This window comes from Rosa chinensis, chromosome 6 (assembly GCF_002994745.2).
Source record: "Rosa chinensis cultivar Old Blush chromosome 6, RchiOBHm-V2, whole genome shotgun sequence".
In the NCBI taxonomy this organism is placed as follows: domain Eukaryota; kingdom Viridiplantae; phylum Streptophyta; class Magnoliopsida; order Rosales; family Rosaceae; genus Rosa; species Rosa chinensis.
In genome coordinates, this window is record NC_037093.1 from 57,512,132 (window position 1) to 57,526,960 (window position 14,829).

General features: G+C 36.4%; 2 protein-coding genes across 2 annotated transcripts; one reads left to right on the forward strand and one right to left on the reverse strand.

Annotated features, from left to right (window-relative positions):
* The first annotated feature begins 2,938 nt into the window (after positions 1–2,938).
* LOC112172300 (WAT1-related protein At4g08300) lies at positions 2,939–6,084 on the forward strand. Its single transcript, XM_024309586.2, has 7 exons — positions 2,939–3,522; positions 3,704–3,766; positions 3,910–4,026; positions 4,561–4,798; positions 4,914–5,072; positions 5,276–5,427; positions 5,666–6,084. The coding sequence occupies exons 1-7, from the start codon at positions 3,308–3,310 to the stop codon at positions 5,823–5,825; spliced, it is 1,104 nt and encodes a 367-aa protein (XP_024165354.1). The 5' UTR covers positions 2,939–3,307; the 3' UTR covers positions 5,826–6,084.
* Positions 6,085–13,290: 7,206 nt separating this feature from the next.
* LOC112171644 lies at positions 13,291–14,343 on the reverse strand. The gene has a single exon (XM_024308797.1). The coding sequence runs from the start codon at positions 14,341–14,343 to the stop codon at positions 13,291–13,293; it is 1,053 nt and encodes a 350-aa protein (XP_024164565.1).
* Between the last annotated feature and the right edge of the window lie 486 nt (positions 14,344–14,829).

A 14,829-nucleotide genomic window follows, 5' to 3' on the forward strand; every position in this document is an offset into this window, starting at 1 on the left:
CGGATCCAAATACAAAGTACCAAACTATATATCAATATCGCACATTCGCACATGCCCATCCAAATACAAAGTACCAAACTATATATCAATATCGCACATTCGCACATGCCCATGCCATACAAGAATAATTTGATTTGTAAAATATATCTCTCCTATTCTGCCGTTTATGGTTACAATTATATTCTTTTACATTCCACAATTCGTGACTTATGATAAAGTAATCTGGGGTTCGCATCCAAAATCAATTGGCAATGGATTGAGTGGCCTAAACCTTTATAAACTCATAAGCAAAGTTATATTTTTTCAATGTGGGAGTTATATTTATACACATTCCCAACATGCCCCCACACGTGTGGTGATTTCTCAAGCCATACACGCGGACAAGTTATATTGGGTGACAGTAAGCACGTGTGGCCATCACTGAAACCAAACACGTAATGGATGGAGTGGTCTAAACCCTTATAAACTCATAAGTAAAGTTATATTTTTTCAATGTAGGATATGTATATAAAACATGCTCCCGCACGTGTGGCGATTTCTCAAGCCATACACGCGGACAAGTTATATTGGGTGACGGTGAGCACGTGTGGCCATCGCTGAAACCAAATACGTGAGTAACCTGCTCTGATACCATAATAAAGTAATCTAGAGTTCGCATCCAAAACCAATTGGCAATGAATTGAGTGGCCCAAACCCTTATAATTAAACTCATAAACAAAGTTATATTTTTCCAATGTGGGAGTTATATTTATACACATTCTCAATAACTTATTCAGAAGAAAATTAATAAATCCTTTTGCAAGAAGCAGGGAAAAAAAAACTTTATGCACATGCACACTGATTGTACTTGAAGATTTGATTTGATGAAATGACCCAAGTGAATTTTCTCTTGCTCTTTTGAACCCCAAGTCATATTCTTTAATTCATACATAGTCCATATATAGATCTATAGCCCCACGCTTTCTTTAGTTAACTGAAGTGATTAGGTAAAAGACATAAATCCGATCAAAATCATGACCTATTTTGATCGTAATTTATTTAACTAGCAACCATCTCAGGTCTACTGTTACCTTAGGGGACAATTCTTAACCTTGTCTACACCATTACAATTGAAAGTTATGACACAGCAACGACACCAAACAACACTACAAAAAGTCGACCAATGAATTTCTTCTCCATTTTTTCTCAATTTGCAATAATATTGTAACCACGTTAAATTCTCTTTTTAGAGACAGTATCCGGGATTGTAAGGTGAGATTCCACCAAACCCTGATTTAATTTGTTCTATTGGAATCCAAATACGAAACCACAAACTTTATATGTTTGGACTTTGTCACCCCAAGTGTTATATATATACTCATCCAGAAAATAAAATTATTACTGTTAGTTCGTATTAGTTATATGTAGCTAGCTCTCACATGATCTCTTATTCTCTTATATGTTGGACATGATTGTTCATTTTATTCTTTTATATTATGAACCTTTCTTCTTCTTCTTTTTGTGGCTAGTTTTGGATTACGAACTTATGGTGCATCATTTTTGATTGATGCCTAGTAAGAAAGTCTCATCAATCAAGTATCTCAATTAAGAGCTAGCTATGATTGTACGTTATTGCATGAATACGTAGGAAGCATATTCAACAGATTGCAAAAAGAAGAATTTAGCATAAAATGATAGGACACCCTAACATAGTAACATGGATCATTTTGTTAGATATACTTAATATTTCCTGAACTTTTCCATGGTCACTATTCCAAAAAGGAAATGACATCAAACAATAATATGTGAGAATAAATTAGAAATTTCAAAAATCATGGAACAAATTAGTTATATATTTTAAGTGGTTTGCACGACGAAGTGGTGTTAGCTCAGTGGTTAGAGCACCCACTACATATGCACGAAGTCATGGGTTCAAGTTACTATAGGGGCAGGAGTGAAACACTTTGATCCTCTTTTTTTTTTTTTTTCAAGTTTTTTGCACTAGACTAATCATGCATATGAGAGAAGAGTAAGCCAAAATATCTCAATGTAAAAGGGTCTTGGATGATATGCCTTAATTTAATTTCTGTTTGATTTAAATATAAGAATCATTAATGGCTCGTTCATTGGCAAAGTTAGAATTAAAGTAGAATGCATGATTACTTAAAGCCTAGCTATGAGCTATGAAATTAACCTAAGCTAGCTTAACCATGTTTTAATTTTTATTTTATATATATATATATATATATATATATATATATATATATATTTGGGTGCTAGCTAGCTTTACACATGATTGATATGATAAACATGAATATCAGGGCACTGGTTTATGTACCAGACCTTGACAACATTAATTTGATCGACTTCCTTAGAACCTTATTTTCTTTACTACTAATGTAATCTGCAATATTGGGGTGGACATTCCAGCTCCGATAAACTGAAACGTCCCGAATCGCACCACCAATTTTGGCTATGTTTGGTCTTTAGACTATCCAAATACGGCCGGATTATTGTTTGTGTAAAATTATTGTTTATGTGTAAAACCATTTGATGTTTCGAGGATTTGATTATGTTAATGTGAAAGACCTTGACAACACTTACCATCCACGTAAATTGCACTAACAAAATGATGAATGGGGTCATAAATAGAAGTTAGTCGCATAAAGAGTCCCAAACCAAAACGGTAGTGATGGATGGAATTACCTATCGGCCCTATGTCTTAAAAGTGCTGTCCACTCTTCATAGCACCGAACTCCGCCTAAACACCACATACGCCTTGCATGAATCATGCTAAGGCACTCAGCCTAAATTTCATTTGGTGGTCAATGAATCAAATCCCCACTTCCCCTATAAAATAAGTTAAAGAAAGGAAAGGGGAAGCATTATTTTCATAGAGATCCACTTAATTACTACTCTTCCCTCTCTCTCTCTCTCTCTCTCTCTCTCTCTCTCTCTCTCTCAATCTTTTTTGTTTTTGTTTGATTCTCTCTCCATCTCATGCCTTTGCAAGTGAGCTAGCTAAGATTATTTGTAATTGCTTAAGTTTTTGGTTAATGGATAAGAGAATCCATATCCAAGAGTGACAGAAAGAGAGAGAGTGAGTGGCTTTGGACATGTACGTATGGTTTTGAAATATTGGCCGAGCTACTATTCCAATTTTTAGCTTTTTTATGCTTATAAGAGGGGCATTTCTCAGTTTAGTGTTGCCAAGCAGCAGCCTAGTCCATAATACAAGTATTAACTTCAATACTTGTGTTATAGTGTGTGAGTCCTAAGGTAGCTAGAGGTAACGTGGTACTAGCTAGTACTAACACTAGATAGAAAGATGGGAGACCAAAGTCCATCTGGGTCTAAGTTGAGTGTGTTTCTCAAGAAGATCAAACCTTATTTGGCTATGGTCTCCCTGCAGTTTGGGTATGCAGGCATGTACATCATAAGCATGGTCTCGTTTAAGCATGGCATGAGTCACTTTGTCTTGTCGGTGTACCGTCACGTTGTTGCCTTCTGTGTCATTGCACCCTTCGCGTTGGTTCTTGAAAGGTTCGGATACGTTCTTAACATATTAGGTTGTCATACTGTCAAACTTTTTATCGTACATTAAGCAAACGTTGATAGGAGATGTCAAATTATTTAACAAGGAAAGACTTGCGTTAGAACTAATAATTAGTCTCATTTTTCCGTAGCTACTAAATTGATTGCATTGTTTATATATCTTTTACAGGAAAATAAGGCCAAGAATGACTCTCCCCATATTCCTCAGAATAGTGTTGCTTGGATTTCTTGAGTACGTAATGCTCTCAGAAGCTCTCTCTTATTAATTTTTTCCCCCTCCTTTATCGTTATGAACGAGTTGAAGTTAGCAATAAATTGAAGTAATCAGCACCATGGAAGGACTTAATTGTTAATGCTATTATCATTGGTTTACAGGCCAGTTCTTGACCAGAACTTATACTTTCTGGGAATGAAGTACACCTCAGCAACATTTGCATCTGCAACTGTTAATGTCCTTCCTGCCATAACCTTTATACTGGCACTTTGCTTCAGGTATATATTTAAGTTGATAACCTTTTAGATTTTTAATGATGAGCATGCATTTTCTATAGTGTTTTAGTGCGCTTATGCAAGCAAATGAAAAGGTTAATGTATGCTTAGCAGCCAACACCTCGGAAAGAATTACGGAAATTGAGCAAAGACATCATACTCTTGATTTTTTGACTTTGTTTTTGATATCATGGTCGGCATATATTGATACGAGGATATTTTCAATTAATTTCTGTAGAAAATGACGCAAGAGAAAATTTATATAGCTATCCTATAAGTAATCAATCAGAATTTAGTAAGTCTCATTTTTAATTTTTGTTTGTCCTAGGATTAGGATGATATCATATATAAATTAAGATGAAATTAACAAAAAAAAATAAAAAATAGCTCCTTACATTAAATGAGGAGGAATGGAGGATCAAAGTATTTGATCATTCGAGAGACATAAGATGCTGGTTCTCATATTACATGAATCAATTATCTTCTAGGTCTTGACCTAATGATCGATACCGTATTTGGTATTTGATTAATCGTCAGGTTAGAGACTGTGAACGTCAAGAAGCTACATAGCCTAGCCAAGGTCATCGGAACGTTGGTCACCTTGTCTGGAGCAATGATCATGACTTTGTACAAAGGCCCCATTATCGATGTTGTACGGGGACACTCAAACAGCACCCAAAGTAGTAGCACCGAGTCAAGCGATCAGCATTGGATCGCTGGCCCCTTGATGCTCATAGCCAGCTGCGGCGGTTGGGCAAGTTTCTTTATCCTACAAGTGAGTCATCTTACATACATTTAGTATGATGTTTCATATAGATAGTCTGACAACATATATAACATGCAAATATTTATGTGTAAACTAAATGTTTGTAATTGTCGCTCTATTTCAGTCGTTCACATTGAAGAAGTACCCAGCACAGTTGTCTCTCACAGCCTGGATTTGTGTAATGGGTGTGCTGGAAGGTGGAGTAGTGACACTTGTGATGGAACGCAAAATGAGTGTTTGGGTTATAGGTTGGGACTCAAGACTTCTTGCTTCTGTTTACTCTGTGAGTACTCGATCAATTCCAACCTTTTCTTTTTTTTTGATTTGTCAATCACACGGTGTCCTCAAAAGCTTCCTAGGCCCAGAGACTAATTCGTGCTCGAGGGATCTATTCCAACCATTTTAATTACAAGCCTAATTAATTTGTAGCAAAAATTAATAATTGCAAAGCATCAATTTGACACCTACGATTTTGTCTATCGTTAGGGAGTGATTTGTTCTGGACTTGCATATTATGTGCAAGGTGTTGTGAATAGAGAACGAGGCCCCGTTTTCGTGACATCTTTCAGCCCTCTTTGCATGATCATCACCGCCGTTCTAGGTGCCATCGTCTTAGCTGAGCAAGTCCACCTCGGAAGGTTTGAACGCTTAGACTCAACTCATACATTTATTTATCAAATGATGTTTCAGCATACATGTCACCGTTACTGGAACGACTATGAGCAGGAAATGTACGTGGGTTTTACAAAGAGAGCCATGTGCATTGACGGCCGATAATCGTTATTGAGACTTCTCAATATATGAAGTCGTGGTTTGCAGCGCAACGTACTTATGTATTGTTCTTTAATCTTTACCTTTTTTGTGCTTTTTTTTCAGTATACTTGGAGCTATTCTCATTGTATTCGGACTCTACACCGTGGTTTGGGGCAAAAGCAAAGACCCTGTGGCCTTGGACGAGCCATTGAAAGATGAGAAAGGTGTTAACCACGAACTGCCAGTCACTGCTGCAAATAATAGCATCAAGGGAAGTACCTGATCAGAAGCTTCCATTTTCAAGATCGATTCGAATCAGAAGCACAGGAATATATCATGAAAGATATAAATATGTGTCTGTTCTGATTCGAGATTCCTAGCTAGCACTGAGTCATCTTGCATTACTTACATAGGAAGATTATGTCCAAAATAATCTTTCTGGGAATGAAATGCAGTTCCTTATGTCAGATTGCACTTAACTACATGCATGTAATTTTTGACTTTTCGATAATGAATTATGTACTATCACTTGTGTTTGTCTACGTTTTTCTCTCTATATATTCTTCCTCTTTTTTCGTGTTCTTTCTTCTTTCCGGCCTGTTTTATTTGTTTGATCGAACAATTTGCATGTGCTATTCGTACCTATGCAATATATATACCTGAAAAGCAAGCATCGAATATTCCATTTTTCAGAAGTAAAAAGAATTTTGTTTCACATCCCAGAATAACACTGGCAGCATGCATGCCTAACTGTTTAATTAGGTCCCACGTACCAACATCGGGATCGATGCCTATTGTTCATAATAGCATTTCTGGTCGGCCTAGTTAGTCGCATAATTGCAACGTGGTTGAACGGCCTTTTTGAGTAATTTTTGTGAACATTTTACCGTAACTTTACAAATCGACGTATAAGATATATATGAAGCTCTTTCATGCCTTACCAAAAAACAATTGGCATGGCAAACCTTGTCTATGCTCCACCCTCTTCCGAATTTGCCTTTGTATATATGGAAATAATTATACGCTTGAGTAAAGTTAAATAAATTTGAAGAAAACAAGTAACCAATTATTTATCTTCCGATTGCTTATAAGATGACTTCAAAAAAAAGTTAGCCCACCACTCCCTTACATGTATCATTTTCCCATTTCTAAGATGACTTGATTTGAAAAATGTTTGGTTTTAGCTAAAATAACTAGAATCTTCCCAATCATAAAAGGAAATTTTGGTTTAGTTGAAAATGAAAACAATGGGTGTTTCAATCGGTGAGTCGGTGACATTCTAACATACATTTTTTTTTTTCATCCCAAATTAAAAATACGGTGACATACATGATAAAAGAATGATGCAACAGCTGGTTGGTGCGGCAGCAATGGTGACAACTAATAGGTGGTGGGATCGATGTGTTGCTTACTTGCTTATACGCATAACGACATCATTCATGTAAAATTGATCGAGGAGTTGTACTCGCGGTGGTGGTGAGGTTGGCTGCACATCATAGTGGCAACCCATAACAGTAGGAGCCGGGCCGCTGTTCGTTGATAATGATAGATCAAATTTGTAGTGGTGGCAATGGTGGTAGTCACTGGTAGAGAATAGAGAGTAGGCAATGGTCGAGACTAGAGAGTACGTTCATTCGTGAAGGTGGAAATAGTGATAGTACTAGTAAGGGTGGTGGTCAATTTTTTGGCCGGGCAGTCGGCAATGACAAGGAGTACGGTGGTGCAGACTAATTAATTAAGAGGCTTTTTTTAAAAAAAAAAAAAAAACATTTCTCAATTGAAAATTTATATTTATCTCACTATATTTCAACCCATACTATTTTTTATTTTATTTTTTTATGTAAGATACTAGAAGCAATTAAATAGAACGATAGTGAACGTCCATGATGTTCATCTGTAATACGTTGGACTCGGCTATTACCAATTTAACCAATGCATAACAACTACCATTGTCGATATACCTAACCAATATTGACTAGTGTAAGTTGTTGTCTAATTAACAACTTATTAGGGGAGTAACTATTTTTCCAACCGGTTAATACCCTCTTTTTTTTTCTTTTTTTTTAAATCTAGAATTTACTCGAATTGGGATATTCGGATCCACACCTGATTTTATTTTAGTAGAGATAAAATTATTCATCGAGTAAACCAATTAATACATATTACTTATTAGAGAAAGATTAAGACTATATTTATTTTACATGACTGAAGAACATGGATGCAAATTTTCTGCTCACATTCTTATGCGTTTGCAACTAGTAGTTTTAAATTTAATTCAAAGAAAAGAACTACCTAGCCCATTGAGAATCAATTAGAATTTGACTAGAATTTCCAGAAATCCAATTGATGATTACCAAATCTCCTATATCCATCTACATTTGAATGACAAGAATTAAGATTCAGCCCTTATAGGTTGAGAAAGTCTCTAAATTTTTATTAATAACTAGAAACCCATCAAAAATTCATTCATACTTGGTCATGAGTCTAACATATATACAACCTCATATTCCACGAACAAAAACAAAACCAAAGAAAAAAGGCATACAAAATCACCTTGCCATAATTCTCTAGCAGAAAATGAAACTCTGACTGTCAAAACGAGCTTCAACCAATGGACAGTGGAGGAGCCAGAAACTAAGGGTTATTGGGGCACAAAAATAAAATAATAATATCAAAACATGAAAAAACCTTGGAAAATAACAAGAAATTTGTGATTGAGTTGAGATCGATACAACGTTTCTATTTTACAAGAGTTTTTCAAATCACTAAAAAGTAATAATGAGTGACGGAGCTAGAACTTCATCCTAGGTGAGGACCTTTTGAAATTGAAAAGAAAAAATTTTAAAACTCAAATTATATATCAAAACTTAAAATTTCTGATAAAAAAATTTGATAGAAATATTATAATCTAGAAATAAGATTATTTAAGATAAAAAATATTGTTAAAATCATGTCAAGTTCATAATAGCAAGCCACACAAAAAAAAAAAGTAATATTAATAGTTATTAGCGCTGCAAGGTAGAATTAAACCTTCGGAAAAAATTTAAACAAAAAGTACTGAAACCTTTGAAAAAAATTTGTCAAAAAAATAGTAATATTAATAGTTATTAGTGTTGCAAGCTAGAATTAAACCTTTGGAAAAAAAATTTAAATAGAAAAGTAGTGAAACCTTTGCAAAAAATTTAAACAAAAAGTATTGAAGATAGCCATAATTGAACCATGGACTTGTAATATATTAAGACAAAGCCAAGACCAATGCACTATGCTAGCTACTTGTGATTCCTTGTGACTTAACTACTTTTATATTAAAAGCTTACTGGGTCACAGGACCCAGTGTGCCCCAATGTGGCTAATGGACCGCTCATAATGAGAGCCAACTAATTTCTCTCCACCGCAGCTCCCATTGTGTGCCTATTCAACCCGCATCTGCAAATTGCAATGACCATCTCTTCCATTCTATTCAGCTTTGTTAGCATTAAAGCCATCCTCAAGTGCAAGAGGTACAAGTTATAGAATAGGGGATTAAGTAAGGATGTCGAACCCACGAGCATTGGTAAATCATTTCCTAACTAGGGAAAACCTAAGGAAAAACTAGAAGAATATACAAATGTACAAGTACAAACAAAGGCACACAAGTGAACCAAAGTTCATGGTGAGTATGTGTAAGATGGAGTGTAGAGATTTGATTTTGAGATTGGTTTCTATTCAAATTGAAACAATGAAAGCAAGTAATATAAACTAAGCTAAACAAAACAAGTTGTTATCAAATGGATGGGAGTTAGGGCATCGGGTTTCACCTTTTGCCTCCCTTGCAAGCACTAAAGCAATTGAATATGAATGATGCAAAGTTAATTGTCCAACTACCCTCTTAGCATCCGGATAGGATTATTAAGGCTTAAACCTCTTTCATTTTATTAACTCTAACCGGATAAGTATAGAGCTAACTACCTAGAGGCAAATTCAATTACCGGATAGGTCTCCATCATTTGCCCCTAATTCCTTAAATGCATAAAGCTTAGAGTTTAGGTAACCAAGCAAGCAAACCAATCCTATCTCTAGGTGATTTTAACTCACTACCCTCACATGCACACATGATGTGCTTTCATGCTCCCTTTTTGCCTAAAGGTAATCAATATCTAGGAAAAACTTCATGTCATGCCAAACACATAACTCAAATTAATTAGGTCTAAGTAATGCATTCAACTATTGACAGGGCCGGTCCTGAAAATTAAGAGGCCTAGTGCGAAAATATAAGGGAAGCCTTATTAATTATGATCTCAGTTGAAGAACTAAAAAGAATATTTAGTATAAATAAAACAAGAAAAGAGTAGAGGATAAAAACATAACAAAACAAAGAAGGAAAATGAAAAAAGGAAAACAAATAAAAGAACGAGATGAAGATAACAGAAAATGAAAATAAATAAAAATAGAGAGGCCTTACTAGAAGAAACATGAAATGAAGAAAGACAAAACAAAAGAATAGAGAAGAAGATCAAAGAAAAAACATAAAAATAGAAAGGCCCAAGGGACTCGAACCCAAGACATATCAGATCAAATCAAATAATTACAACGGTTCATCATATATTTTCACACTTTCAATTTATATATATGTACATAAAGGCATTACGAAATTCGGAGGCCTTGTGCACCTGCACCACATGCACACCCCAAGGGCCGCCTCTGACTATTGACTTAGCATGTGAGAATGACAACATGAATTTGCATCAATTTATAAACAAAATCATCAATACAAGCAAGTTTGGCTAGGGCTTTCAACCCTAGCCCCAACTAGTTCACTACTCACACATAGCTAGATACACAAGCTTCAACATTCTATTAAACATCAAATACATAAAGAGATAGGGAGTAAAGGGTGACTATTGATAATGCCGGAAGAGGTGGTGGAGATGGGTCTCCAAAAACATGATGTGGTGGTAGTCACCTCCTTCTTCTTGCTCCAAGCTCTTGATATTGGTAAGAATAGTGAAATTTAGAATCTCTAAGGTGAGTTGTGGTGTTGAGTGGTGGAGGAAATGGAGGTTGTAGTGGTGGAAATGGTGATTTTTGTGGTGGAAATGGTGGTGTCTTCTCTAGAGAGAAAATGGATCTTGGATAGGATGAAGATGATTGAATGGAGTCAAGAATGCTGAAGAATTAGTCTTTGGCCTCTCTTTGATCAGCTCTGTGTCCTCTTTGGTCCCAAAGTGTGCAAGAGATGCTCTTACACCATTGTCCCCCAAATGGTCCCAAATTGGCAAAGTGACAAAAGGACAAGGTGTAGGGAGATATTTGAATTTCAAGTGATTGGAGATTCTCACAACCATGGTCCTCCTTTGCTGGAGAAAGGACCCTCCTTGCGTGGCTGCTTGCAGGAAAAGTTTGCCGGAAAAATCGCCGGAAAAGTCGATTTGCAATTTTCTTCCAATCTCCGTGTCTTCTTCCCCTAGCTTCAAATCTCCGCATTTCAAGCCTCAAATAGTAATTTTATTCTCAATGCAAGGTTTCCTACAAATAAAAGGAAATGGATTAAAAATGGTAAAATAGCATGGAAGACAAATCAATTTTCATAATTATGGGGCACAATTGCATAAGTAATTTGTGACTCAACAAATACCCCCAAACTTGAATATTGCTTGTCCTCAAGCAAAAAACATTAACCCAAATCCGAAACATAACAAAACTAACACAACCTAATCGTTCCAACATTATCCTCAAAGAACACAATTTGCTCAAGGCAAGAAAATCAAGTCATGTCTCAAAAGTTTATGAAGCTATGGGACAAATGCTAGAGTAGAATGTATGACATGCCATGATCGTCACTTTGATGCACCAAAACCAAGCTTGCACAACAAAACCATGCTAACCATAGACTCACTAGATTTTCACAACTCACTAGATTTTCACTTTAATTTTCACACAAGTGTTTAAAGGTTAGCTACACTATCACTCAAACAATCTTATGCAAATGCCACCATATGCTTGCTTTTCAATCTCATCTCCATGGGTCATGCACAAACCATCTTGGATCAAAAAGGATTTTTATTAGGTAGTAATGAGGCTTAGGGCAAGGGGTTAGAGAAATGAAGTGGATAGGAAATCACAAATTCCAAGCAACTTAGCAAGCAACTCCCTTATTGAGATTTTACGAACTTAGGACCTTAAGATGCTTCATATGATTCACTCTCTTAACCATTCCCCCAAACTTTAAACTAAAAACTATTTATTGATCAATTAGAAAAACTTTCTTTTTGGATTTTCTTTCTTTTCTTTTTTTTTTACTTTCTTTCTTGACTTTCTTGAAATGTAAAGATAAATTACAATTGCACAACAAACATAATACTCCCCCACACTTATTTCTTTTCAAGTACCCCCAAACTTTTTTCTTGAAACATCTTGACATATACAATCTCACATTGCTCACTAAGGAAACTTAGAAAGGGTAAGACTAGTGTTTAAGCTAGAAGGTAAGACGTTTGTGGTGCAAAGAAATGAAAGGCTAACAAAAGGCACAAATTGGCAATCTAAGGATAATCATCTTTTTAGGACAAGAGCTTGTTTGGCCATGGTGGAATTCCTATTGCCTCAATCATTTCCGCGATGTATTCATGCTTGACAAAAGTTTTGAGAAATATAAAGCAAGTTCTAGAGATACAATTCACAAAAGATTGATCACACATGAAGAATAAAGTGCTAAGAGCTATTGGATGCACTTTCATTAGGCTAAAAACTCACATTTGTGGTGCAAATCGTTCTCACAAATCTCATCATGCCAACCATATCTCAATGCATCAACTTGACAATCAAAGGTAACAATAAAGTTAAGCATAAGTCCCATAACCTTTATTTGAAAAATTGAGTTCACAAGACATAGACATGCTTTCTAGCCCTTTACAAATCAAGTTCAAGTTTCATCATAGGAGTTGGAAGGAACTAAACACAAACAAAACACACAAAAACTAGAAACAACTAAAAACTTTTTTTTTTTTTTTAACAATTTGAATTTATTGAATTTAAACTAGACCTTCCCCCCACACTTGAACTTAACATTGTCCCCAATGTTAAAAAGTGTTTTCTCGAAAGCTTTGCAATGAAATAGTCAAACATGGTAAGAAGGAGCATGCAAACTATCACAAAAATAAAAAAGTGACCGGAATTTAAACACAATGAAGTACATAAAACAAGAAAAAGGTTTAGGAATGCTCCCCCTTGTAGACCATGAAGTTCATTCAATTCACCAACAATCACCAACATGCAAGGCTTTAAGCCCTTGCCTTCCAAGCTAAACTTTAATGGTATCATTTCTTCAAGAATGGTTCCAAAGGTTTTCCTCCTCCTTCACTTGCATTATGAGCTTGGCTACCTCCAAGTAGGGCTTTGTTTAAGGACTTCTTGCCGGTCCATTGATTCTTCATTCACTCAAGGAGGCTTCTTGAGACAACCATATCCCTTGTTTACCTTCTTTGAACTTCCAAGGCAAGCTCCCATGTCAACAAGTGCTCCCTTGAGCAATCCTCCAATTTGTTTCTTCTTCTTGATAGGGGTGAGGAGTGACTCAAAGCCTTGTGAACATGGTAAGACCGGAAGAGGTGCCCAAACTTCTTTCTTATTTTTCTCATCTCCCCTTACTCTTGCCTCTCCATATTAACCCAAAAAGTAGCATTCATTCATGTCATCCAGAATTTGAAGGGGAGGAAAGATTTGGAACTTGATTTTGTCTCCAAGTACCTTCATGCTCATGGTGCCTTTCTTCACATTAATCTTGACACTGGCAGTGGCCATAAAGCTCTTCCAAAGATGATAGGAAGCTCATTGTCAACCATGGGGGCTTCCTCCATGTCTAGGACTATAAAATCCACCGGTATCACAAACCTTGCAGCATTGACAAGCACATTCTCCAAGATTCCTCTAGGATACCTCACACTTCTATCCGCCAATTGGAGAGTGATTGAAGTTGGTTTCAAAGCTCCTTCAAGACCAAGCTTCTTTAAAGCCGAATAGGGCATTAAATTGATACTTGCCCCAAGATCCATCAAGCAATTGTCAAAAGTAGTTTCTCCAATCTTGCTTGGAATAGTGAAGCTTCCCGGATCTTTGAGCTTTGGTGGAAGCTTTCTTTGAATGATAGCACTCACTTCTTCACAAAGAGCCACTTGCTCATGTTCTTTGAACTTTTTCTTCTTCATGCATATATCCTTCAAGAACTTAGCATAAGATGGGATTGTCTTCACAGCTTCAAGGAGTGGAATGTTTATATGAACCTTCTTGAACAAATCAATCATCTCCCTCAATTGGCTCTCTTTCTTGAGTTTTTTCTCTTGTTGCCATATAGCTTGAGGGTAAGGGAGAGACACTTCTTCTTGCACAATCTTCAAAGGAGAATTGAAAGTGATTCCTCTTTGGAATGGTCTATCGATTGGATGATCATTGGACACTTCTTTTTCATGGTTGGCCTTGGAATTTGAGTTGTTTTTCAAGACCTCATCTTGTCCTTCATTGTAATCCAACACAACTTGCTCATGCTTTAATCTCCTTTCAAAACCCGGTGGCTCTCTTGGAGTTACAACTTCTTCATTAGTGGGCATGTACACATTGTTCTCAACTTGCCTTCCACTACTCAAAATGGTGATGGCCTTGGCTTCATGCCTTGGATTGTTGACTACTTGACTTGGAAACACTCCTTGCTTCCTTTGGCTCAACTCATGGGCTAGTTGCCCCATTTTTACCTCAAGCTTGCTCACACTTTGTTGGATGACATTGATCTTCTCATCTTGCTTTGCTTGATTGTTCACAAAGGCTGCCATTATTTATTCAAAGGTAGGTGTCTTTCTTGCTTCTTGTATTGGTACTTGGGGTTGTTGTAGAGGTAGAGGTTGTGGAGATGGTGCTTGATAATGTGGTCTAGGAGCATGATAAGCATTGTTTGCTCCTTGATTGTTGAAATGTGAGCTACTTGCACCTTGATATCCACCTCCTTGCCTTTGGTAACCTTGACCTTGTTCACGGTTTTGATTCCCACCCCAACCAAAATTAGGGTGATTCCTCCACCCGGGATTATAAGTGTTGCTATAAGGATCATTCTTTGGCTTTGTTTAGTAGCTGAGAAGATTGCATTGCTCTATCAATTCCGGATACATGTTGCTTTGTGAACATTCCATTGTGCTATGGTACACACTTTCGCAAATCAAGCAAGCTTGCTCAATGGATTTGACTCCCAAACTAGGCTCCCAAATTTGGCTTGGTAATGCCATTTGATTGAGGGGTCTTCCTTGTGCTTGTAGAATCATGTC

What these genes read in the sequence shown, in the direction of transcription:
- LOC112172300 (XM_024309586.2), top strand. Translation starts at nt 3,308, where the DNA reads ATGGGAGACCAAAGTCCATCTGGGTCTAAGTTGAGTGTGTTTCTCAAG. An exon ending in GTGTTGCTTGGATTTCTTGA is followed by an intron (nt 3,767 to 3,909) that starts GTACGTAATGCT and finishes ATTGGTTTACAG; the next exon opens with GCCAGTTCTTGACCAGAACT. An exon ending in ATACTGGCACTTTGCTTCAG is followed by an intron (nt 4,027 to 4,560) that starts GTATATATTTAA and finishes ATTAATCGTCAG; the next exon opens with GTTAGAGACTGTGAACGTCA.
- LOC112171644 (XM_024308797.1), bottom strand. Translation starts at nt 14,343, where the DNA reads ATGGCAGCCTTTGTGAACAATCAAGCAAAGCAAGATGAGAAGATCAAT.